This window comes from Schistocerca americana, chromosome 1 (assembly GCF_021461395.2).
Source record: "Schistocerca americana isolate TAMUIC-IGC-003095 chromosome 1, iqSchAmer2.1, whole genome shotgun sequence".
In the NCBI taxonomy this organism is placed as follows: domain Eukaryota; kingdom Metazoa; phylum Arthropoda; class Insecta; order Orthoptera; family Acrididae; genus Schistocerca; species Schistocerca americana.
Genome location: NC_060119.1, coordinates 528,305,313 through 528,331,304, shown reverse-complemented (window position 1 = coordinate 528,331,304; position 25,992 = coordinate 528,305,313). Strand labels below are relative to the sequence as shown.

The 25,992-nt window shown below is 39.4% G+C and overlaps 1 protein-coding gene across 3 annotated transcripts in view; it reads right to left on the bottom strand.

The window, feature by feature from the left end:
* The window catches only part of LOC124605368 (nardilysin), a 391,451-nt gene that overhangs the window by 175,856 nt on the left and 189,603 nt on the right, over window positions 1-25,992 (bottom strand). For all 3 annotated transcript variants that reach the window (XM_047137001.1, XM_047137018.1, XM_047137009.1), the window contains exons 10-12: window positions 25,245-25,463; window positions 21,869-21,992; window positions 19,697-19,952 (exon numbers count right to left, since the gene is read on the bottom strand). In XM_047137001.1, coding sequence (XP_046992957.1) covers window positions 19,697-19,952; window positions 21,869-21,992; window positions 25,245-25,463 — 599 coding nt within the window. The remainder of the gene's footprint in view (window positions 1-19,696; window positions 19,953-21,868; window positions 21,993-25,244; window positions 25,464-25,992) is intronic.

The following is a 25,992-nucleotide window of genomic DNA, read 5'->3' as shown; positions in this document are numbered from 1 at the left end:
TACTCAGCCAACTTCAGTACACTGAATGTCAGGCTGAAAGACACTGACTTCTGAATATCACTATCAATGTTTTTCAGAACGTTCTGGACTTTAGTCAACCTTGCATTTTCCCATTGCTGTTGCAGTTCTTTTGTATCCATATCGATAATGTTTCAGCATGTTACAACTCCTTTAATGCTATTTAACCCCATGCGCAGCTCAATGTTGATGGGATACTGGCCAAGCAGATTGGCATTCATTAGTTTCTGTACTTGAGGAGCTTTCATAGTCTCAAGCAGAAGAGTACCACTGCACAGCCTCTTGATAGAATTGAGTTGCCCTGAAAGCCTCTCCAGAGCTTTATGGACGCAGAATGGTGACATTTTTCAATGGAATCATCCAAATGATTCATCATAACAATGATATTCTCTACACAGGATGTAGTCCGGTACTGTGGATACTGTGCCTGACTTTCAGAGATGACCAACGTGGACCGGTCACACAAAGCCTCTTAGGACTTTTGGTATTAATGCTGCTCAACAGATCACCCAAACCACTGGAAGTAGAAAAATCAGATCTACAATTCATGGAATTCCCACGAACAGTTAGGGAAGGAAGTCTACCCAGACAGAGCCCCACTTAGCCTCATATAATTGAGGTGCCGCAGGTTCCTCATAGGTTCCCTGCTAGCAACTGTTCTACTGATGACACTGATGTTTTTTATAGAGGTTCTGCCATTCTCGCGATGTAGCAAGTTAAACTGAGATTTCCGTTCCCTGTGACACAGAATGTTCCACCACCCTGCCGCATGGTGGTCGCTGAAACATACTCAGAGTTTACAGTAACAGAGGACTAGTGGCTCTCACCAGTCCCCAGTTCAGGAACACCTGGGTCGCCAAGCTCATACCCAGCAATCGAGTGCTGAGCCCTCTGACAGCATATTGGTGCAAGTGGGTGGCAGGGGCAAGAGTCCAGGAGGCTCCAGAGAAAGGCAGCTGCCAATGTAACACATTCTTTATTGACACATTTGTGTTGCTTGATAAAACAGGTCAGTGGTCGGCTGGTCACCAAATTTTGCTGGGCTGGTTGCCTGCTCACTGCAGGATGCTTATGCAGTTACTCCACAGAGTGCTGGCAGCATCATTACATTAGTTGGACACATGGTCCCAATGCTAGTGATGTGTAATTGATGATGGTGTATCTGTTCCAGCCCTGGGTAACACTTGGCTGCAACACAGTGGTGGATGCCCACCTCTTTGAGACACCCATACAGCAATGGTGGATGACTGCTGGTGCGCAAGAGATGCAACTCACTGCACCCAGGGCAGGAGACAGTCATGCTGCTGGAGACGATGGAATGGCCAGCTGCACGACGGCAGTAACTCCAGGGAGTAAATTTGTGTGTAAAGCTGTTGCCCTGCCATGGCCTCCAACAGGCGACTTATGCGAGCAGGACCATGTGGCGTCCTCGTCTGGAAGAGCCCCACCATATGGGTAGGGCTGTGAGACTAAGAATAATTCCAATATAAAAATGCATAGTACTTAGTTAGCAGCAGTGCACGTTTTGTGCATGTGCACCACTATCTGCCCCATATCCTACACCACTGTCATCGTCAGTGTGGAAATCTGCTTCCCTGCTGCTTCAACAAACTAACCTGCCTCACAAAATTGTATTGGCTTTGTTGAATTATTACAGCGACATCATCCTTGCTGACCTGCAGTCTGCTTCCGCCCCCTAGTGTTACCCTAGAGTAATGACCCACTCAGAGCATTAAACAGTGCATTTGCATCACATCTCAGCCAAACACTTACCTAATTACTAATTATCTCGTAGACAATTGCCTCACTGTGGGGTTCTACTGCTAGCTCAAAAACTGGGTCATTTTCTTGTACAGATTGTAAATTCTTTCTCACCTGGTTTGCTTTTAAATAATTACTGCTCACTTTGACATAAGACAACACAACTTATCACTATTTAGCTGAAGCAATAATGAAGGAAGAGACTCGGAGTCACAATTGTAAAACAACTATGGAACAGAACAGACAATGTTATTTATAGTTAACACACTTAATACATAGGTGTGCCCGGTTGAGAGTTAAAAACATTTTCATATTATGCTTCATGTTTGTACAAGATGCAGAGAAATTGATAACCAAACAACTGGTGGCTTGTCCACACTGGTTAGATACTGCACCCAATCTTTCTTATTATGTTGCTTAATGCTGCTTTACTTATGAGTCTATTTATTGCATTTGTTTTCCACTTCTGGCAATTGCAACCTTCAACAGCTTGTCCCGGTGCTTCCTTTTCTCTTAATCCTAAATTTACATCTTTTCCACATTCACATTAACAGGTTACATTCTCACTCTAGGAATCCAGTCTACTGGAATCTGGCTATTGGTGATTTATGTTAACAGTCAGCTCTCTGACTCAAAAGAACAAAAGCTACGCACAGCAGAGCTGAGCCAAAGTGGCACTTGGTATTGCAGCACTCAAATCACTGTTACGTGTCATCGTCCTGCTCTGAACTGTTCTATGTGCTGTATTGGCTGCTCGGCTGAACTGTGCCCTTCCTGTGCAACAAAGACTCAATCAAGGAATGGATTAGGTCAGGCTCTAGAGTTTGATTTGGAAATATTATATTCAGTGTTGGAAATAACTCCAAAAGTACATCTGCCCAATACAACTACAGTTGTGGAAAGTTCACCTGTGTCATTTCCATAACCATGGCATGTAGATGGGTGGTTGGCGCTGTTAATTCACATGTAGTCCCAACGATTAATTACCCACTTCTCATAAGTTCAATTCATCTGATTCTCTGTCAAGTCATTGTAAGTGAAGTAAATCCAATGAAAATCTGCTTGTTGGAAATGCGGGCTGGGTTACAAAGGTATCCCTTAGACAATCTAGTTCTTTCACTCTAACTAAGAACAACTCTGTTGTGCATGTGACCTGGCTGATTTGTACAACCCTGGTCAGACACAATGTGACCTTCCCCTTGGACAATGTTGTAACTCCACCTTCAACATTACTGCATGCCTCCTACAGTCTTCCAAAATAAGTAATATCCCTTGGATCCATGATCCTTACCTGTATGAATTTTCCAAGACCTCTCCATTTCACTAGGCAGGTGTGAACAGTGTAATACACTTAAACTGCGCAAGTCTTCTTGTAACTGGGAATCATATTACAATATACAATCGTGCTCAGTCAGTTTTTGCTTCTACTGATGCTACAAGATAGTAGAAAGGTAGGCCTTATCTACTGTGTTCCACGATTAGGTCAAACTCAAGCAGTAGCTCACTACAGGTTTTCTGTAACCGCAACAAGTATTGTTCAGATGATAAACTGCAATACTGCTATGACTTCCAGTCATACCACTCTCACCCTTGAAGTATTGCAACCTGAGGACAGGGACAAATATCACCCCTCCTCCTTCCACAGAAGGCTGCTGCTGCTAAGAAGTCCATTCATAAACAACAACAAAAATCTCTATGCTAACATAACTTACTCACCACAATCCTATACATATGCACACATATAAACAAAAGAAATGATTGACAACACACTCCGTCATCTTGATCTTCATGAATATGGTACTTTGTGCACAAGCTCAGTCACATCTTTTACCTTCCTCTGATTCCTTCTTCTCATGTTCTTTTTTGGTTCCATCCTTGAAACTCCTGGAAATGACTCTGGACTACCTCGGAAAGGTCACAGACATCTAACATGTACTTTTGTCATTCTTGTTGGTAACTGAAGTTTCATGTTGACTGCCAAAGTAGTCTCCACCATCTGATGGGGTCCTTGATATCTTGTGTTGGCCTTCGGTGTGTGAGGACTGTATAACACCATCCACTGTTCTACTTCATGCTGCGGTAAACTTGCAATATGTTACGCCGATTCATCCTGCTTCTCTAACACCTTTGTATTTGCCTTTTGTATTCATTTCCATACTTAATGTAATGTTTTTGCAAATTTGTTTACAGAACCTCCAGCTTCACCTGGCATTTTCTGACTATACACCACCTCGTAGGGGGACAATCCAGAATTCAAGTGTACTTTTGAATTACGTACTCGGATGAAATACCGTAAACATGTATCTCAATCAATATGATTTGCTTTCACATAGTAACTTAATATTTTCCCAACTGTACTACGAATCTATTCCATTCTATAATTGGCCTGTGGATGAAGAGGACTAGTTCTTAACTTCACATGCAATTATCGAAACAGCTCCTTCACTAATCCAACTTGAAATTCATACCCTGGACCATATTTATTGTATCTGCCATTTCAAACTTCAATATCCAGTTGTTAGCCATTGCCTGCACGTTTGTCACTGCCTGCTTGGTTGGCACAGAACCATCTCCACATAACGAGAAAAGTGATTATTATTGTTAATATAAATCAGTCACAACAATCCCAAGCATTTCAAACGGTTTTGCTGCTTGTGGTAGCCACTGAAATGGACTCATTTATGATACAAGTCAGTTTGCTGAGCACATTGTACCCAATTCCTCATGTATTGATCCACACCCACTTTCCTTCTCTCCATCAGTATTTCTTCGCCCCTCTCCATTTTCTTGCTCTGCAACTTCCATGACCAGATAACATGGTCATATGCTTCCTTTAAAGTCTCCTCCCTAAAGTTCATTGGTACTACTACCTGCAGTACCACCCTCATTTCCTTGCCCAAAAATCCATCATGTGTACTAAACTGTGATTGTGTCCAGTATTATTTAAGTCACTGTCAGTGCCCTGCACGGCATGCCACTCTGCAAGATCATGACCCAGAACTTTCACCACTGTTACCTTCCTGCTTAATGCATCTGCATCCCATTTTTCTTCCCGGCTTGTGTACTATTTCACAGTAGAACTCACTATGTCTCTGGCCTCATATTGTCAGCCTGTAAGGTGGGCCCATCAGTCCCAATAATCAGTTCAAAGCAGCATGGTCAGTCACGTGCAAAATTTTTCCCATAAAGATAACACCTAACATATGTGACACCATTAATAAGACTCAACATTTCCTCTGTTGTTGAACAGTTCTTCTCTGGTGCATTTGGCTCTCTTGACACATAGGCTTACACAATGCTCTTCACCATTAATCTTGTGGCTCAAAACACAGCCCAAAGCACGATTAGATGGGTCACATAAAAGGATAAACTCCTTCTGGAAGTATGGAACACTAGAACCAGGCTAATGGCAAAACTCTCTCTAAATTCTTCAAATACACCCTGGCACTGCTCTGTCCACATGAATTTCACACCGGTTCTTTGCAACTGCGCAAATGGTCATGCTATGTCAGCAAACCCTTTCACGAAATTCCTGTTGTACTCTGAGATTCCCAAAGAAAATTGCAGTTCCTTAATAGGCTTTAAGGCAGTGGGACTCTCATACAAATTACACTAGCCTCAGGTATATCCTCAGATCTTTACCAGTTACATGGCCTAAATAGCCTAGCTCTTCTAATGCAAAATGGTGCTTCTCAAGTTCGACGTGCAGCCTTCAATCTCTTAAAACATTTCCTTCACACATTGTCAAAGCTGTTCCATAACATTTGAGAATATGACGATATTGTCTATGTAAGCTAGACACTGTGATGCAATTTCAAACCTTCAACACATTGTCTAATAATCTCTGAAATGTTGCAGGCACATTTTTCAATCTAATCGACATTCTCTTGAATGAAAGTGCCCCCATGGTACCGAAAATGCTGTCTTCAATGGGTCTTCACAAACAACCTCCAATTGATGGCAATCACTCTTCAAATCCATGATCAACGAGTACACATATTATCCCAAGTTATTTATCTTTTCAATAACATTGGGGATGGGGTGCGCATCTGTTACAGTCTTGCCGTTCAGGTGACAATAATCACAGCTGAACCTGTATGGTCTAGAACCCTACACACAGACTTTTTCAGTATGGGTACGATTCCTGCATGCCATGAACTACTACTCTCTTCTATTATCGCATCAGCTATCTGCTGGTTAATAAAATTTTCCGTAATTGATTGCAAATACCTAGCAATGTGATATGCTTTCGCACATGTGACTCGTTCCATGTTGGTGTTGCGTGTTGAGTCACAGGTGTTGCTGGCAGCAGACCCTGTGGAAAAAATAAATCCTCAAATTTGAACAGCAATTATTCCATCCACTCTGCCTCCACTCCCTTTAGTTGCTCCAATTTCCTACATAATGCAGTGTTAATGGCAGCTTGCAGCTATTTGTGGTTCACACTCCTTGAGCACCACTCATCCTCAAACAGTATGTCTAAACTCACTATCAACGTCTCCTTCCTTCACTTCTTCAGTGCGAAAGTTATCTACCTTTATGGTTACCCCTCTCCCTCCATATCTCTCTTGTATGCATCCAACACTTCTCTTAACCCCTCAAGCCGGGAGCCCAAGTACGTACTCGCGCACTGCAAATGTCCGCACTGGTGGCATCCCGACCACGTACTCGCTAGTTGCAGTCTTGTACGTAAAACTGTATTGCTCTGCCATCTGTTGACGACAGCCAAGACTACTTCGTCAGCTAACTACAGACATATCTGTGCTGCTCTGCTTCAAAGATCTTTGTCATGAAGTGAGGCAGTCGGGAGAAATAACGTGTTGTATCTTACAGTCTGAGCAACACTCTCAAATGCAAAACAATGCAACCAAACACTTCGCGTGGTCTTACTTCAGAGCAAATTCTCGCAATTCTCAATGAACCAACAAACGGTTTAGACAGTATAAATGACAGCTGGCGTGATCTAGACGTTGACGATGGAAGTAATTTTGACTGTTTGGAAGAAACACCCGAAAGAAGTGGAGAAGAAACGGCGGATAGTGACGATGACATCAAACAAAGTGCACCAGTGAAACGCGCACGGAATGAAGAAGACTGGAAATGGCAAGAAGTTGACAGCTCTTATGTCTCTCTGAAAACACCATTTGTTGGTAAATGTGGACCTGTGATACAGGTAAATTCTGCAGCTGAAGCGTTCAAGCTGTATTTCAGGGAAACTATCGTAGAAACAATTGTGTAACAACCTCGTTCTTGGCTACATAACTGGGTAGATACTGACAAAGATGAACTTTATGTGTTTTTCGCACTGCAGATGTTGATGGGAATTATTCAGAAGCCACAATTACTTCTCAATAAATTGTTCAAGTAACTTCTCATTGCTCCAATGTAAATTAAATATATCTCCAAGTAATCTGCAAATGACCAACTGGAATTGAAACTGAAGCAGAACATAGTTTATTGAACAATGAAAAAATTGTACAGGATGTGACAGTACTCGATCTCTTCAAAATTTCAAGTTATCAGGAACTATTAAGATCCAAAGTAAAAGTAGATATAAACCTAGAAACAAATAAACACGAGACAGGAAATAAGGAATACAAATTATGAAAATTTATTTAACATTCAGGGCACATACCAGCTCAAACTAAGCAACACGTTCAGTATCTTCTAAGACAGATACTACACAGGCAAAGATAAAAAGGACAACTATTCAATAAAATTAATAAGGCAAACAGCATAATATACTGTAGGTCATTAAGGATATACAAGAGTTCAAGCAAAAAAACAAGAGGAGCAAGGGAAAATATGCAGAACTAATCAAAATATATATTTGGCAGTACCTGAGGAGGTTGAAGAAAATTTTATTAGAAACACTAAGTAAATGAACAAGACAAAATATGATCATGTTTCTTTAGTTGTGCTGACATAATGTACAGCTATCAACAAAAAGAGATGAAATTCTACACTTACATCTACATCCATACTCCACAAGCCACCTGACTGTGTGTGGCGGAGGGTACCTTGAGTACCTCTATCGGTTCTCCCTTCCATTCCAGTCTTGTATTGTTCGTGGAAAGAAAGATTGTCGGTAGGCTTCTGAATGGGCTCTAATCTCTCTGATTTTATCCTCATGGTCTCTTCACGAGATATACGTAGGAGGGAGCAATACACTGCTTGACTCCTCGGTGAAGGTATGTTCTCGAAACTTCAACAAAAGGCCGTACCAAGCTACTGAGTGTCTCTCTTGCAGTCTTCCACTGGAGTATATCTATTATATCCGTAACGCTTTTGCGATTACTAAACGATCCTGTAACGAAGCGCACTGCTCTCTGTTGGATCTTCTCTATCTCTTCTATCAACCCTATCTGGTACGGATTCCACACCAGTGAGCAGTATTCAAGCAGTGGGCGAACAAGTGTACTGTAACCTACTTCCTTTGTTTTCGGATTGCATTTCCTTAGGATTCTTCCAATGAATCTCAGTCTGGCATCTGCTTTACCTATGATTAATTTTATATGGTCATTCCATTTTAAATCACTCCTAATGCCTACTCCCAGATAATTTATGGAATTAACTGCTTCCAGTTGCTGACCTGCTATATTGTAGCTAAATTATAAAGGATCTTTCTTTCTATATATCTGCAGCACATTACACTCGTCTACATGCTCTCTACAAACATTTGATGATTACCAGTGGCATAGACAAAATATTGGATTTTATTACACAAACCAAGCAAGATTTACAACTGGATTAACACAACAGACTATTTGCAAGTTGTAAATGAAATTACTGACCCAAGCAATGAGTATAAATAATCGTTAATATTCACAGATTTTGGGAAAGCTCTTGATCCATTTTCAAGTAGATCTGCACTAACAGTCCTTGAGAAACCTGGCATTGATTTATCTATGGTAGCACACTGGTGGTAATTTCAACACTGCTGCATATATTCTGCAGAGTTCACAAGGTCTTTGGAAATTCTGAATTACAACAGAAGTCAGAAAATATGATATTGCAATGTCTGTATTATTCCAGATTACGACGTAATGTTTCTTTGTACATGCATCCATATCCACGAGAACAGGCACTGTGGCAACTTCAAGCATCATAAAATCCATGAAATGTATTCGCAATTGCAAATGTGGACAACTATCTGCTGCAGAATGGAATGACAACTATAAAAATTTGTGCCAGACTGAGACTGGAACCCAGATTTCCCATTTATCATAAATGTTCACTTTACCATTAGGCATCTGAACATGATTTGGCCAGACCCAAACTTCCACATGTCATCAACCATGTGTCTACACCCTGTACTCAGGCTACATCCATTATGTATATCCCTGTACACACGAGACATTTTACTTTAAAGTCACTTTCTGGTGTAGGTGGAAAAACATGATGCCATTTTCCTTTAAACATGCATGAAGTACCATAAGTCAGGATATCACATGCACTGCAATACTGTATTTACTCGCCAACACCAGGCAAACAACTTTCAAGCAAAAGGTCTCACCTGCACACAAATATGCATAGTGGATATACGAGTACAGGTTGTAGACACATGGTTGATGGCATATGGAAGTTTCGGTCTGGCCATGAGACATGCTTGGATGGCCTAATGGTACAGCAACCTCTCGTGATAAGTGGAAAACCTGGGTTCAAGTCCCAGTCTGGCACAAATTTTCATTGTCATCATTCAGTTATACAATTGATGATTGCCCATAATTGCAATTGTGAATACCTTGACTGACATCAGAAAAGGACATCCTATATTACTGCCATTATATTCAGTTGCCCTCGAGGAAGCTTCAAGGAGACTGAACTGGAACACTGAAGAAAGAATGTGCGTTAATGGAACATACATTTAAGTAGCCTTCGTTTTGGTGATTATTGCAGTACACTATTTCCATCAGCACAGAAAAAAAATCAACAACTAATGGAAGAACTTAATACAGCAAATTTGGAAGTGCAACTAAAAATCAATTACAATAAAACAAGAGCAGTGCATAATCAATATACAGGTTAGCTGGGTTGGGTTGTTTGGGGGAAGAGATGAAACAGCGAGGTCATCGGTCTCATCGGATTAGGGAAGGACGGGGAAGGAAGTCAGCTGCGCCCTTTCAAAGGAACCATCCCAGCATTTGCCTGGAATGATTTAGGAAAATTACGTAAAAACTAAATCAGAATGGTCGGACGTGGGATTGAACCGTCATCCTCCCAAATGTGAGTCCAGTGTGCTAACCACTGAGCCACCTTGCTTGGTCATGGGTTACTTGTCTTATTTTCTGCTGAGTGTGGGATGCGTTGCTTATGTGTGGTTAGTCAATAATGTGTGCCAAACCGGTATTCAAACAAGTATCCATGTCTTTCATGGATAGTATGCTACCCATTATACCATCCAAGCATGTCTTAGTGGTCCCATTCAAAGCTTCAACTGGTCATTTGTGTCTGTACTTTCCGTCTTACACCCTGCAAAGAGTTTCCTATGATGCTGAAGATTTGTGCTTTCATGAAAAAGGATATAACAGAAATTTTAATTTAGTTATTCGCTTTTATCATGGATCATGACTGCAACCTCTCTCAGGGAAATAGAATGAGGCAGTTTTACAATTAAACAGTTATTGTATATTTGAATGGCAACATGATAACTATTTACATAATTGACTTAAAACGCTTTTTTATTTTTTTCCAGTAATTTATATTTAACTATGTTCAGTCAGTCAGTCAGTCAGTCAGTCTCTCTCTCTCTCTCTCTCTCTCTCTCTCTCTCTCTCTCTCTCTCTCTCACACACACACACACACACACACACACACACACACACACACATTCTGAATTTATTATGTATTAAATTCTTTTTATAATACTGGTTAGGTAGTCAACGATATCTCTGTATACTTCATTCAGTCTCAGTAAAGGATAATATAAATCATTTATCCTAACAGTATCACATATATGAATGCCACTGCTGTTCTTTAACTGAGACTATTAACAACAAGCTACATACCAGAGTAAATGTACTGCAATGCTTTTGCCAGTATGCCCAATTGTTTAAAGAGGTGGCTTACATTCAACTCCGGTGATGTTACTGAGAAATAAGTCTTTTGCTCTCTATTGAGTATATGCTGCATTGATTGCATTAGATTTACATTTTTATTTCATTTCGTCATTTTAGCCACATATGGGCTACAATCATATAATTACCATCACTTCTCGAGTTCTTCTCTCTTCCAATATTCTTACATTTTCTAAATAAATCATTTTCATTCTTCTTCTGAGAAAACTCTGTTGCGGCCTCATCGGATTAGGGAAGGACGGGGAAAGAAGTCAGCTAGGTCTATCACTTCCAGTGGTTTTTGCTCTAAACCCCCTCTCTGTTTCCTGCACCTTCTTTACTGATTGCACACTTCCCTAGGTCCTTATGTACTTCTTTAACCAATGAGATATGTGCATTTCTGTTCTATTGCTAAATCAATTCCTTATTAGCAAGATTTTCTGTTATTTTTAGCCTTCTTTATTCATTGTTGTTGAGATCTTACGAACTATTCACATAACTCTTTGTTTGATCTTAAATGATAATTATGTAAACTCATCTGCTGTTCCTTTTAGAGACCCAGGATTTTCTTTAAAAGTTTACTTTCCTTTCATTTATTTCTGAGAGTCCTTTTCTGGCAATTGTCACTGCAGAATATAAATATTCAGCTTTAGCTAAGTTACTGTAGAATGTCAATTTATCACAATAACACAGGGATCTGGATTAGCAAGTGTCCTGGCAGAGTATGAGTACTGTCTCCATCTATCTCGTGATTTCTTCAACTGCTGCCTCTCACTGGCACTTGGGTTGAAAATCTCGCCTAGTTACTTGAACTTCTGTGTTCACCTGGTGTCATCCTGCAAGTCTCCACTGTCCATGTTGGATCTTTTGCATCTATGTTCATTTCTCTTTATTTTCAAAAGAAATGTGTAATTCTATCCTCTAAATTTTAGATCATCCGTGAAAGTAAGGTATTCAAATTTAAGGCCAGAATTTGGGTAACTTAATCCGATTCCATTAAGAGTATTATGTCAGTTCATTTCATTCAACTATTCTTGGATAGCTTTCTCCAGGAATTATGTTTGATTATTAAAACTGTTTTCACTTCTCAAAGATAATGAATGGAGTGTACATTTATCAGAAAGTAAAAGAATTCATTCTTAGCAACAATCTTGAGGCTGTGGAAAAGGCAGAACTCCTTGCTATATCCTTTCTTTGAGAGGTGTCGGTGTCACAGCACTATAAGACAGACTCTTCAGAGTTTGGAAAGGGCAGGAGCCAGTGTCACAAAGAAGCATAGAAGATGGTATCACTGCTGTCAAACAATGTCCTCAGGAGCAAGGGTAACAAATATCAGCTCCCTAGCTGACGCCTTCTCTGAAATCAGCCTGCTGGCTGTCAATTTTATGAAAATCATGTAGAGCCAGCTGGCATCACACAAAACCCATGTAGATATCACATGTAACTCATTCACACTGAATCCAAGGAACCACACAACACCCAATTAGATATCACACTTCAGCAGCAGGTCTTTGGCCAATAAAGATGCCCAGAGCTCTCTCCAGTTTGACATCATCATTGTGAGCTCCATGCAGTTGGTCCCAGGATGCAGAGAAAAGACTGAAGTATGCTTGAAAGGCTTAGTTCGTAATGTTCCACTACTGCCCCACTGGCCACTGGCACCCACAAATGCCTGTCATCTCACCTGCAGGAAGTACAAGCTACCCACCATGTGGCCCTATTGAACACATTCACTGTCAACAGAACACACAGTCACACAGCCTATAGTCCAGCTGTCCGACTACCCATGCATCAGCTGCTTGTTGAACCCTGCTAATCACTGCTAGCACGGTCCCAGCTGCCAACAAACAGGCATTTGAGCTGGAAGGGCCTGGCGTAATCAGTAGTGCACTGCCGTGAAAAACGGGGATCAAGATTCAAATCTCAGTGTAGAACACAGTTTTTACTAGTCATATATAGTATAACCCCACTTTTACATTCTCGAATTAATGTTTTCCCACCATTTATGACACTTTTTATCACTTCCATAAATTTCCTACATTCACAATGTTAATTCACATCCAATTTTGTGTTAATTATAATTCTCCCATCATTTAGCTTTATGGAACAATATTCAGGGGAAATAACTGAAGTAACTGACATAAAATGACACTGGCATGGTGTTGGCCTTCAAGTAGTGTTTACACAAGTTACACAGTTAAGTTGCTTGACACCAGGGCACACTAGTCAACAGATTTCCATCAGTAAATGTCAGAAAAATTCATACTTTATCTCCTGTTATTGCCAAGCTCTACTCGGAATGGTGGCTGATGGAAGTAACTGCTTTTGCTCAAACAATGGCCAATCACAACAGTTTTCAAACTATCTCTACTGTGCATGCACAACTTCATGAGCACTGTGATTGTCATAACACCTCCAATGCTTATTTGGGGTGTTTCGTTGGTTGGATTCCTGAAGTTTAGTTAAGACCTTCACACTCTATGCATTGTTCAAATGTTACTGATTTAAGTAAGGATGCATTGCTTCAGTTAGGTATTTTTACAGGCTTAGCAAAATGTATTTGAAGAATTTATTCTCATTGTGAAATGCAAATTTTAACATAAATATTTTTTGTGATATTTCACATACAATCAATGTGAGTGGTGATTAGTGTGGTTTTCTGCATAAGGGAGGAGGCACACTACCTTATAGCCTCAAAAAGATGACTACAGTGCAAGAGACGCAGAGTGAGACATATGCAAACATCACACGAAATACTTATGTAAATATTTGTGCTTGACAATGAGAAAACATTCTCGGAAATCATCAAGCTAAGGATGAAAAATGTTTAGCAGGTGTAGTGTTTCTTTATTTAAATAACGAATACACAAGTGCAGGCTTTCCAAATACATTGATTATGATGAACGAAATTAAGTCACATATTTCTACTTCCCAGACAGTTACCAGTTCATATTGAGTCAGCAACTAAACATAGTTCAAAATAGAGACAATCTTGACTGGATAATAAACAAGTCCCTGATGAGTATTTTGATGCCTATCATATACATATTATCATACATAAACTATGATAATGCAAGAGGGGATCCTATACATAACTTTTACTTCTTAAAAAGTTATTTCCCACATTTTCCACTATAAGTCCTATGGGGAAAAAGAGAGCATGGTTTCATTTAGGAAAGGTGAAAAGTGGAACGACAGCAGAAAACGTAATTAACTTTTTGAAGAAAATCCTACCAGGTCATAGCAACTTTCACGTAGAAAAATTGGAATCCAAGAGTGTAAATAGTAGTTTTAAGATTGGTGTAGACTTTCATCTAAAGCCCAAAAATGTTGTAATTAAGCGTTTTTTGTTCCAGAGACCAACCATTATGCCAATAAAATAGATTATGAAATTAAAAACAAGGATCAAGGATCACTGTACAAGAATGTTGCTAGTACTGAAAACAATATGCCTATAATCATTACAAATGTACATGTGCAGTGCATAAGAACCAAAATGGATCTCCTATCATTTTTATAGAAGAAATTAAACCAGATGTTTTATGTATTTGTGAACACTGGCTAGCTGAAGCAGAAGGTGATTTCTATAAATCTGTTGAATACTTAGACATGGCCAGTGCTTGGTTTCGAAGAACTGCAACCCGCAGTGGGGTCTCTGTGTATGCCAACAGAGATCATAACATCAAGGAAATTGATTTAAGCAGTTTTTGTGTGGATTTTGATCTTGAATTAGCTGCACTGTTATAAACAAATATTGATTTAGTTGTTGTTGCTGTGTACCATTCACCAGATGGTAACTTTGAGAACTTTATTGGACATATGGAGAACTGTTTGCGTTACCTAACACGCCTAAAGTCAAAAATCACACTGTGTGGAGATTTCAACATACACATAGGTGATGGAGATGCCAGAGAGGGGGTCTTTATGAGATTAATTGCCAGTTATGGGTTGTTTATTGCAAATAAGCTCCCAACAAGAGGTGGTGCGTACCTGGATACCATAATCACCAACTCAACATCTGGGATTATAAATTCAGTGTAGTTGAACCTATGACAGCAGATCACTGTGCGCTAGTAATGGAAACCAGTATGAGGAGCAAGCTGCAGATAAGCACATGGCATTCAAACTACTCATTCAGAAGAAGATTTGTTAAAGAAGAGAGACTAAATGATCTCAAAGAAGCTCTGTCTTGTGTAAACTGGCAGCAAAAAATTGCAGAGTTAGTAGGCAGTGATTCTTTCTTATGTCTGCTACAAACCTTAAAAGCAATATTTGATGACATGTTTCCGGTAAGACCAGTGAAGAATCCTGTGGACAAATCACAAGGCAGGCAGAAAGGTATCAATGTGAAACAATGGTACACACCCGAGCTCAACAAATTGAAGTGTATTGTAACAATGTGCAAGGACCGAATGATATCAGCTTTAGACATTCCAGCTAAAGAATTACATCACCACAACTACCTAAAAGCCAAAAAAGCTTATAGGAAAGCAGTAGAGGATGCAAAAAAGAAATATAATGATACATACAGTAAAGAGGCCCAAAATCCTTGTAAAGCTGCCTGGAATCTTGTAAATGAGAACAGAAAGCACCTCCTGCTTAAATTCATGTAGCCCTGATGACTTCAATGAATATTTTGTCAGAATAGTGGAAAGACAGTGAGTGAAATTACACACTCTGACCTAGATCCGACTGCAAACATAATAAATGCAGACAGTTGCAGTATTAAAAACTGGAAGGAAGTACACCCTGAAGACACGATAAAAATTGTGAACTCCTACAAACACTCACAGTGTAGACATCTATGGCATGTCCTGCACACTGCTAAAGAAAGTTATTGCAGAATTAGCTCAGCCACTAACCATAGTAACAAACAAATGTCTATCTTCTGGTGTCTTCCCAGACTTCCTTAAACTGGCGCGCACAGTACCAATATATGAGAAGGGGGATCCATGCGAGGTGTCCAGCTTCAAACCAATCTCAGTGGTACCAGTAATAGCCCAAGTTACTGAGTCTGTGATGTACTGCCAGAAACTGAATTACTTTGAGGAAAACAACTTATTCCAAAGCATCAGCACGGATTCCGCAAAGGGAGATTAACAGTGACAACCATACTGGACTTATTAAAAACATTTCGACAGAGTTTTGAAGAGAGAGAGAGTGTGGCACTGACACTCTGTGACCTCAGCAAAGCCTTTGATTGCATCTCACACACAACACTAATAGCCAAGTTAAGATGCTATGGTGTTGGAGGTGTTATTCTACCAACACTCCAATCTTATTTGGAAAACCGAAAGCAGGTAGTATCAGTGCACGGAGCAACTTCTCTTGAACAAAAACTAGAACATGGAGTGCCCCAAGGATCAGTCTTAGGACCTCTCCTATTCCTCATATATTTCAATGATACGAGCTGTAATAGACAAATGTTGCAGTTTGCAGATGACACTACCCTTATTGCCAAAGGACATACAGCCACAGAAGCTCTTGATGCATCAAATTCGATGTTTGAAGAAATAAAAGAATGGTTCATCATAAATAAAATGACGATTAATGAAGAAAAAACCCAACATTTGATATGCAATCTAACCAACATTGAAGAGCAAGAAAATATGGAGACTGTCAGACTACTGGGCTTCAAGATTGACAGCAAACTCTCCATGAATGATCACACTGCATATGTATGCACCAAACTTTCTCGTGTGATATACCTCCTGAGGATGCTGAAGAGGGTGATAACTGAGCAGTTTCTCACACCATGGACTCTTCCACAGCCACATTAGCTATGGATTGTTGTTGTGGGGACACTCCTCAGGCTGCAAAGATGTGTTGCTATAATATATATATATATATATATATATATATATATATATATATATATATATATATATATATGTGTGTGTGTGTGTGTGTGTGTGTGTGTGTGTGGATGGATATGTGCGTGTGTGCGAGTGTATACCTGTCCTTTTTTCCCCCTAAGGTAAGTCTTTCCGCTCCCGGGATTGGAATGACTCCTTACCCTCTCCCTTAAAACCCACTTCCTTTCGTCTTCCCCTCTCCTTCCCTCTTTCCTGATGAGGCAACAGTTTGTTGCGAAAGCTTGAATTTTGTGTGTATGTTTGTGTTTGTTTGTGTGTCTATCGACCTGCCAGCGCTTTCGTTCGGTAAGTCACCTCATCTTTGTTTTTATATATAATTTTTCCCACGTGGAATGTTTCCCTCTATATATATATATATATATATATATATATATATATATATATATATATATATGGTTACAATAGAGGGAAACATTCCACGTAGGAAAAATATATCTAAAAACAAAGATGATGTGACTTACCAAATGAAAGTGCTGGCAGGTCAACAGAAACACAAACATACACACAAAATTCAAGCTTTCGCAACAAACTGTTGCCTCATCAGGAAAGAGGGAAGGAGAGGGAAAGACGAAAGGATGTGGGTTTTAAGGGAGAGGGTGAGGAGTCATTCCAATCCCGGGAGCGGAAAGACTTACCTTAGGGGGAAAAAAGGACGGGTATACACTCGCACACACACACACATATCCATCCACACATATACAGACACAAGCAGACATATATGTCTGTATATGTGTGGATGGATATGTGCGTGTGTGCGAGTGTATACCTGTCCTTTTTTCCCCCTAAGGTAAGTCTTTCCGCTCCCGGGATTGGAATGACTCCTTACCCTCTCCCTTAAAACCCACTTCCTTTCGTCTTCCCCTCTCCTTCCCTCTTTCCTGATGAGGCAACAGTTTGTTGCGAAAGCTTGAATTTTGTGTGTATGTTTGTGTTTGTTTGTGTTTCTGTCGACCTGCCAGCACTTTCATTTGGTAAGTCACATCATCTTTGTTTTTAGATATATATATATATGGTTATAATAGAGGGAAACATTCCACGTAGGAAAAATATATCTAAAAACAAAGATGATGTGACTTACCAAATGAAAGTGCTGGCAGGTCGGCAGACACACAAACAAACACAAACATACACACAAAATCCAAGCTTTCGCAACAAACTGTTGCCTCATCAGGAAAGAGGGAAGGAGAGGGAAAGACGAAAGGATGTGGGTTTTAAGGGAGAGGGTAAGGAGTCATTCCAATCCCGGGAGCGGAAATACTTACCTTAGGGGTATACCCGTCCTTTTTTCCCCCCTAAGGTAAGTCTTTCCGCTCCCGGGATTGGAATGACTCCTTACCCTCTCCCTTAAAACCCACATCCTTTCGTCTTTCCCTCTCCTTCCCTCTTTCCTGATGAGGCAACAGTTTGTTGAGAAAGTTTGAATTTTGTGTGTATGTATGTGTCTGTTTGTGTTTCTATCGACTTGCCAGCGCTTTTGTATGGTAAGTCACATCATCTTTGATCATATCCTCTAGCAAAAGACTGGACCACTGTAAGCCCATTTTCACCAGGCTACGCATAATGACTGTTTTTAGCCAGTATGTGTTTTTCTGCCTCATTTATATAAAAGAAAATCAAAGGAATTTTAGCATAAGACAAGAAATACATAATCATGACACTCGTAAGAGGAACATTGAAGTGCTAAGGTGTCGCCTATCAAGCACACAAGACAGCTTTCCAAGAGTCGCCCTAAAAATGTACAATCAACTGCCTCCAGAAGTCAAATCCCTGCCACCTGAATTATTTCGGAAAAAAATTGCTCAGAACTTGAAACAACATCCACTATATTCCTTGGAAGAGTTTTTCAACAGTGGTTCTAGTGAATGGACAAAATAATAAATATTGTTATGTTTTATATATAATTTTGCCTAAATTAAATCTTCTTTTTATGTTCTTAGTTAACTGCACATTTAATTTTGTGTCTTACTTAAAGTACATATTTTGCCAAAACGAAACTTTGTGTGTGTGATCTACATGGTTTTGTAAACATTTTGCTTTATGGTAGTTTCATTTGCTGCTATGAAGTTCTACTTTCCTGTTTAGTTATATTTCATTTTCTCTATGTTCTATGTGTTTTTGTGCACTGCATAAATATTTTCTTTTATTTGTAATATAAATTTTGTACATGGTGTTGTATAAATGTTAGTTGATAAACATTGTATTTGTGACGCAGTCTGTCCAGCCATGGCTCATAAATGACGAAGATATAGTAATAAAGTAATAAATAAAGTAAAAAATGTAACTGTTACGTTTCACTGAATAACAAACATATTAAAGAGAAAACTGCATAATCAGTTTATGAGTTTTCTGTATTGAGGGCAGTTGAAGACAACAACTCTTTGGACAGCAAACCAAATTATCAAAAGAGTACAAATGGGCCTGAAAGTTTTTGGTAAATAAATAGGGTTGTCAAAACTGAATTACTAATCTGTCAAAAAAAAAAAATTACACCACAGAGCCTTACCAGCAAATAACACACAGGTTCTCAGCACTGTTTAGCAATCAATGGAGAGTTGGATGATGAGAATAACTAAGAGATATGAGAAAAAAATAAATGGATAAGGAAGCAGGGTAAGCAATAAATGCATACGAAAGCAACTTGGAGATAAGATGTAATTATGACTATAATGAAACTGAAACAAATCGATGAGGTGCATTATGCAAAGCCCCCGGATTGTCAATGAGCCAAGGAAGTAATCTGCTGGATTTCAAATGACAGAAATAGACTGAGGCACAATCTAATGAAAGGGATGTAGATTACTTTACAAAATGTCCAGAAGCACAAGGGATGCATTTGACTGAAGACTGTAATGTATGGAGAAGTCTGGAGGGGGCCTTTCTTCAGCAGTTAATGACTAAATATTCTTTGTTCACACACATTCAGGGTCCAGACAGTTAAATAATTCTGCCACAAAAAATGATTACATATTGTTGATGAGTACTAACTTGTAAGCTGAGATTGATGCCATAGGTGAAGAAACACTGCAATATATGTACGTGAGAGGCTTATTGAACTTGTCATCTGGTCTGTACCACACCTCTGTCCAGTCATCTGCTCGTATGCATACTGGAGCACCTGGAACTGGGTCGTCATGTTCCACGATCTCAAAGTCTGTTGGCAGAAACATGTTGGGTTCTGGTAGGTCAAAACTTGTGTGTGGTTCCTGGTTCTTCCAGTTTTCTATCCACTCAGTTGGAATATCTTAAACAGAATTAGTAAGCAATCAGTTAATCATTCATTCATCATAGTACAAAATATCAATAGTTAAGTTTCAATTCTGCTGTTGGACATAAATACAACAAAGAAATAAAGTTTCGACAGAAAGTTTTCTTAAAAATGATTTGACATTGAAAAATGGCCATTGATTAAGTTTGAATAAATTTTAATACCAAGCTCATACAAAATTACTCAGTAGCAAAAACCAAATGGATCTGCTTAAATTAAAAAAAAGGTCAAAATGTTGGAAATTTTTAAAGGACCAAAAAGAAAATTAATTTAAAATCAATCATCAGTTAACACTCTTTGAATATGAATACAATTCTGTGGCCAGTGTATAAACCTTGTGACCCACATCAAAAAACTGAGTTCATGCAACTGAGTGACTGCTAACGCCATCTGCCATCATTTGCTAAATAATGGAGTTATATCAGTTTTCAGTCTCACGCCCAGAGGCCACTAGTGGTTGTGTGTATTTGTAGCTAAGCCTTCTCTTGTGCAAGAAACCACTGGTAATGCACAAGAACCAAAAACATCCACCTTCTTCACATGCATTTTCAGAACAGAATTTAATTTACATTTCAGCAAACTCAGTTTAGACACTTGTAAACTGTGTGACTTGCTATAAATGTCTCTAGGAAGAAACAGAGAAAAGGACCATCCTCAGAGTAAAGAAGGACTGCACCTTCAAAAAGCTGAAAAAGCCCAAATGCAAACGAAAAATGATTTTGAGAAAGCTGCTCAAAGTGAAACACTTCTCATAACAACTTTTGATACACAGCACAGCCTACAACTCTACACATTCTCACAAGTATCACATTTCATGCCAGGAAATCGTGGACACAAAACCTTTTGTGTCCACAACTCTAAAGAAGAATCCCACACGCATATGTGATCCGAGCATATTGCTGGCTGGGGATCACAGGAAGTACTGTCACATTTACATACATACCTCAAACAATGAGAACGACCAAAAGAAGCGAAACACTTACGGTAATCACTTTGCCAGAGTCACATAGAAGCCTAAACAAAAATGTGAATTTGGTATCCTTTTGGTACTTTGTTGTTCACGTATGGATATTACTTCATACAATGGAAAATACCTGGGCATACATTCTTATCTTGTAACTGTGACTTTTGTGTTGCAGAAAAAAAGAAAACAAAAAATACCTGCTGTATATACACCAGAAGGTTGGCAAAAAATAGTAGAAACACGAAAAATGAAACAGCCTTTTCATTAAAACAAATGGCCCAGGTTGAGTTAATGTCAGTTGAAAATATGAAGAACCGTCTAATATTTAGGAAGAAAGACACTGATAACAACATTATGAGAATACAAAAGTCTCCAAGCATCATGATTATCCACCACTTATCAGGAAAATGCAGCTTTGCATATTCAGGAAAATACTGAATTGCATATTCACACAATCCAGAAATGGAACAATGCAAAGGATTTAACAAGCATAGAAAGGTAATATACTTAGAACATGTCTAACCATTCTCCACCAATACCACCTACTAATCAGTGCAGCTTAATTGAAGGAACTGTGGAATCTGTGTCAATTGATATCTGAACAACATCAAGAATTTTTGATGGAGGAGCAAAGTACCATCAACAAACACCAGAGCAGCAGCAGCAAAATATTACCAGTTTTCATTTTATTAAATATTTCGGAAGTAAAATTCTTTGGGTTAACAGGTTCATGCACTAGACCACATAATTGTGATAGCTGGTTCCTCTATGGTTAAACAAAAACGGCTGTGGCTATATGCTGCAGAAATAATAAGCCCATATAGCTCTAGTAATATGATAACATCAATCAGCATAAAACTCTTGTATATCACAACTTTCCGATATGGAATTGTAGAGACACTAAAATTTTCTACAATGATACACTCACCGTCACAACGATATTGTGCTTTAAACCACGGTTCTTCTTTATCAAAATTAATTGAGCTATCTGTTGTCAGTATTAGTACATTAACTGTATCTGGGCTCATCAGCCTTATACAGTCTTCTATTGCCTAAAATTAAAATACAGAAAAATGTGGATTAACTTTTCAGAGCTTTCCTTTGAGAACTTATAATTAAGGTTTTCACTGTCAAGTAAATACGTTTCCTGGAAACCAAACATCCTTGTTCTGATATTAAAAGTTTATTAAATTTTGAAATGCAACAATAAAAAATTACATTAATCATCTTTGTAAACTGTAGTTTTTGAGTATCTAATTTAACAACTAAAGTTTGCTGTGCGTGTAGCTATTTATATGTTAAAATATCAATACTATGAGAAATGACTGTGAATTAGGAAAGGTACAACAATTTCAATAAATGAAAATGAGAAAAGCCAACAACATGCCAGTTGCTTAAGCTTTCAAGCTATCACTCTGTTTTTATTATTTATTTACTTTCCTGTCAGAGTTGCACATAATCTTTAATAATGACAAGTTTTGAAACAGTGCATTCATTCTCAAACCACTGGCTGCACATCTAACGTTTGACTTAACTTAATTCCATTTGAAAGTCTACTTCCTATCAGGTCAAGATAACAAATTCATTATATGCTAGGCCAACATGACAAATTCATTATGATGGTGTGATGTATGAAGAAGTCTTCCTAACTATCCCACACATCTCATCTGGTTAACAGAATCAGTGACAATATCTTTAGAATATTACAGCTAAGACAGCCTGTTTCATTGCACCAGTACCTCAATACCTTCTGTCTAATCACTTCACTTCAGATCAATTAGCTGCCTTCCTGGACCCTGTCCTCCGTCTGTTTAATAAATTCATATACAGGGTGGAGAAAATTTGTGTGACGAAATTTTAACCCTGGATAGCTGATGCCAGTAGGAACCAAAATTACTAATGTTGTGTAGGACGACGACACACAATTTTTAAAGTACGGAAACTTGGCCCTACATGCTCCAATTAGCCGCAGGATTGCCCTGTTGCCGGATGCTCTGGACAACGCATGACCGAGAATGCTTTGCCTGCCAGAGGCTCGGTGGTAGTGCACCAGCATTCCACTCTGGGTGCAAACCTGCTGGCGTCCCGACACATCCATTGTAGTTTCATGATAAGAAGTACCAGGAACCAACCCGTCAACAGCTGATAGTTTGCATACAGAAAGTCTTTTATAAATAGTGTTGGCCCTGAAAAGGGCTTTTTTTGTAGCTAGGACATTGTTTACTTAAAGCAGGTGCTCGAAATGGCAACCCTCTGATGCGACACAAGTTCTGAAACGTTGAACAGTGTTTTGCTGAACTCTTTCAAAGATTCTTGGCATTGCCCTGATGTGATTGGCGGCATGCGATCCATTAATTCCCCTTTGTTTCAACGTGGTTAACATCCTGGCAGGTGAACTAGAACCTGGAAGGAAAAAGTCTGATGGCACGAGGTCTGGCGATCACTGGGCCATGACCTATGAGCACCTCTGCCAATAACCCAGCTGTCGAAGAGTTCATTCAAATATCCGCGCACAGGACGACTGTTATGTGAGGGTGCCCCATCATGCTGCAACCACATACGTAGCCATATGTCCAGGGGAACATCTTCCAGCAGGCCGGGTAGAGTTTCTTGCAAAACATGAAAGTAATTTGCACCTGTAAGTCAAGGAGGTAGACGGACCGGCCCAATCAGATGGTCACCCACAGTGCCTGCACAAATGTTGAGCGAAAATCGTTCCTGGTGTCAGTGGACGTATGTGATGTGAGGACTTCCCCTTGCCCAGTAATGAACGTTTTGACCGTTGTAAAGGCCATCCTGATGGAAGATGCACTCATTGGTAAACAACACAATGGTGGGGTAGTCAGGATCTCGTGCAACACATTTCAGAAACCACTGGCAAAACCCTACCCTGTGTTCATAGTCCGCCACAGGATTTAGGTCTTGGACAGGATGAGAACTAAATGGATGCTGGCCGTCATTCCTCAAAACCTCCCAGACTAACTGATGAGTGACCCCCATGTTGTGTGCAATCGCTTGAGTACATGTCGTAGGTGCTTCCTTGAAGCACTAGGGAACAGTATCTTCAAATGCAGCATCCCGTTGTGTTCGAAGTCTTCCAGTATCACCAAGATATCCCGCTAATGAGCCTGTTTTGTCAGGTCACCGGTGAATTGCTGTAAACATTTGTGGTTTTGGGTGGCGTCTTGTTGGGTATTGTTCCTCACACAACCGTCGAGCTTCATGCGCATTACTGTCAGATAGCCCATAAACAAAAACCATATCTCATTGTTCTTCAAACGAATACTGTGCTGCAATGCTTACTGTATGACTAAATCGCAGGTGACGTGTGTATGCTCCGAAGCGAAGCTTACATGTGAACGCCTATAATGTGAGGTGGAGACAAACAGCAAGACCTATTCAACACATTGGGGCAGTGACGGGGACGAGGGACGTTTGTATGTGGGAACCAACAACCATAGCGCTGCCTGTCAACCGACAAACGGCAACAGGGCAATCCCCACAGCCAATCAGAGCATATGGCGCCAAGTTTCCATAGTTAAAAAATTAGTAATTTTGGTTCCTACTGACATCGGCTATCCAGGGTTAATATTTCATGACACAATTTTTCTCCCCCCTGTATAATCAGCCACCACAAATATATGCACTTTGATCATTACCACCCATTAAATATCAAGAAGTCCCTTCCTTACAGTCTTTACACACAGTGATACTTTATATATATATGCAAAGATAAGCAATTTCTTTCTCAACATGCTGAAGATGTTGCAAAAGTCTTCCTCATTCAGAAACAGATCCCTTATGCTTCACACTCTTTCCTTTCATTCACTTTATTTATATTTGCTACTTCTATATTCTCATCCTACAACATTCTTTGGATAACTTATATGTTATCACCTTGCATCCTCAACCTTGTTTTCTTAATGGCCTCTGTTTAGTTTGCTCTACTTGACCCCACCTCCTCCCTCCATTCATATGTGCAACATGCAAATGAGGGAGGTCTCTCTAATTCCTACTCTATCCATATCTTCTTCATTACACCTTGTCTTCCCATATCTTCCTATTCCATCTAGCGCAACAATTCATTTTTAGTTGGGCTTACAGGTGGGGAAAGGATGAGACAGAGCGACTGTGTGCATGTTTCACAGTAAGAAGTTTTATTAACTTGCACCTTTGTATTTAAAGCATGAGCCTCAATTATGATTAAACAAACCAAACATACACATGTAATACAGAACGTAAGTAAAAAAAAATTCTCATTTATAATCACATATTGCACAAGGTAATTGGACATATACACAGACCTTTGGATTGTATTCAAAATAGAGCTCACTGCCTGTCAGGTAATCCTCAGGTGGGTAATAATGCATTGCTTCAACAAGGCGTTCAACATATTCAGATGCATTGACTTCTCCTGCAAATCGAAAATCCATGTCCTCAGAAGCCTTAAGTTCCTCATAAATACTGAATGAAGCACCCTTTCTCTTGAGTAGCTCTATGTAACCAAATGTTACATTCAAGACCTGTGACAAAAGATATGTATCCACCATCTGACTTCAAAGCACACTCAAAATTTAAATATCAAAATCAGATCACAGTAGCATCAACATAGACAAAAGTAAAATCAAATACCACCAACACGATAAATATAAAATATGCTTAAATAAATAATCATGTGAAGCAAAGCAATGAGCAGCATAAAATTTTAGCTCTGTACAAAAAATTCAGGAAATGAGAGCTCAGTATCTAGTTGGACGCCATATTTAATCTTCTTCAATGTAAGCTGCTTATGATTTCAAGTGCCTGTTCTCTACTTACAAGAACTAATATTGCTGTGTGAAGATGGTATGCAATTGTGTTGTCACATTTTGTATGACAACTACAGCTAAGTCATCCAGAGCCATTAGCCACTGCCAGAATTCACAAGTAATACACAAAATATTAAAGTATGTGACATGCATGTTGAGTACCATGCACAGTCACAAAAAGTGTGCTAAATAAGCTCCATCTCTTTCATAACACAGCTAGCAGCTCCTTGCCAGCTACACCCCT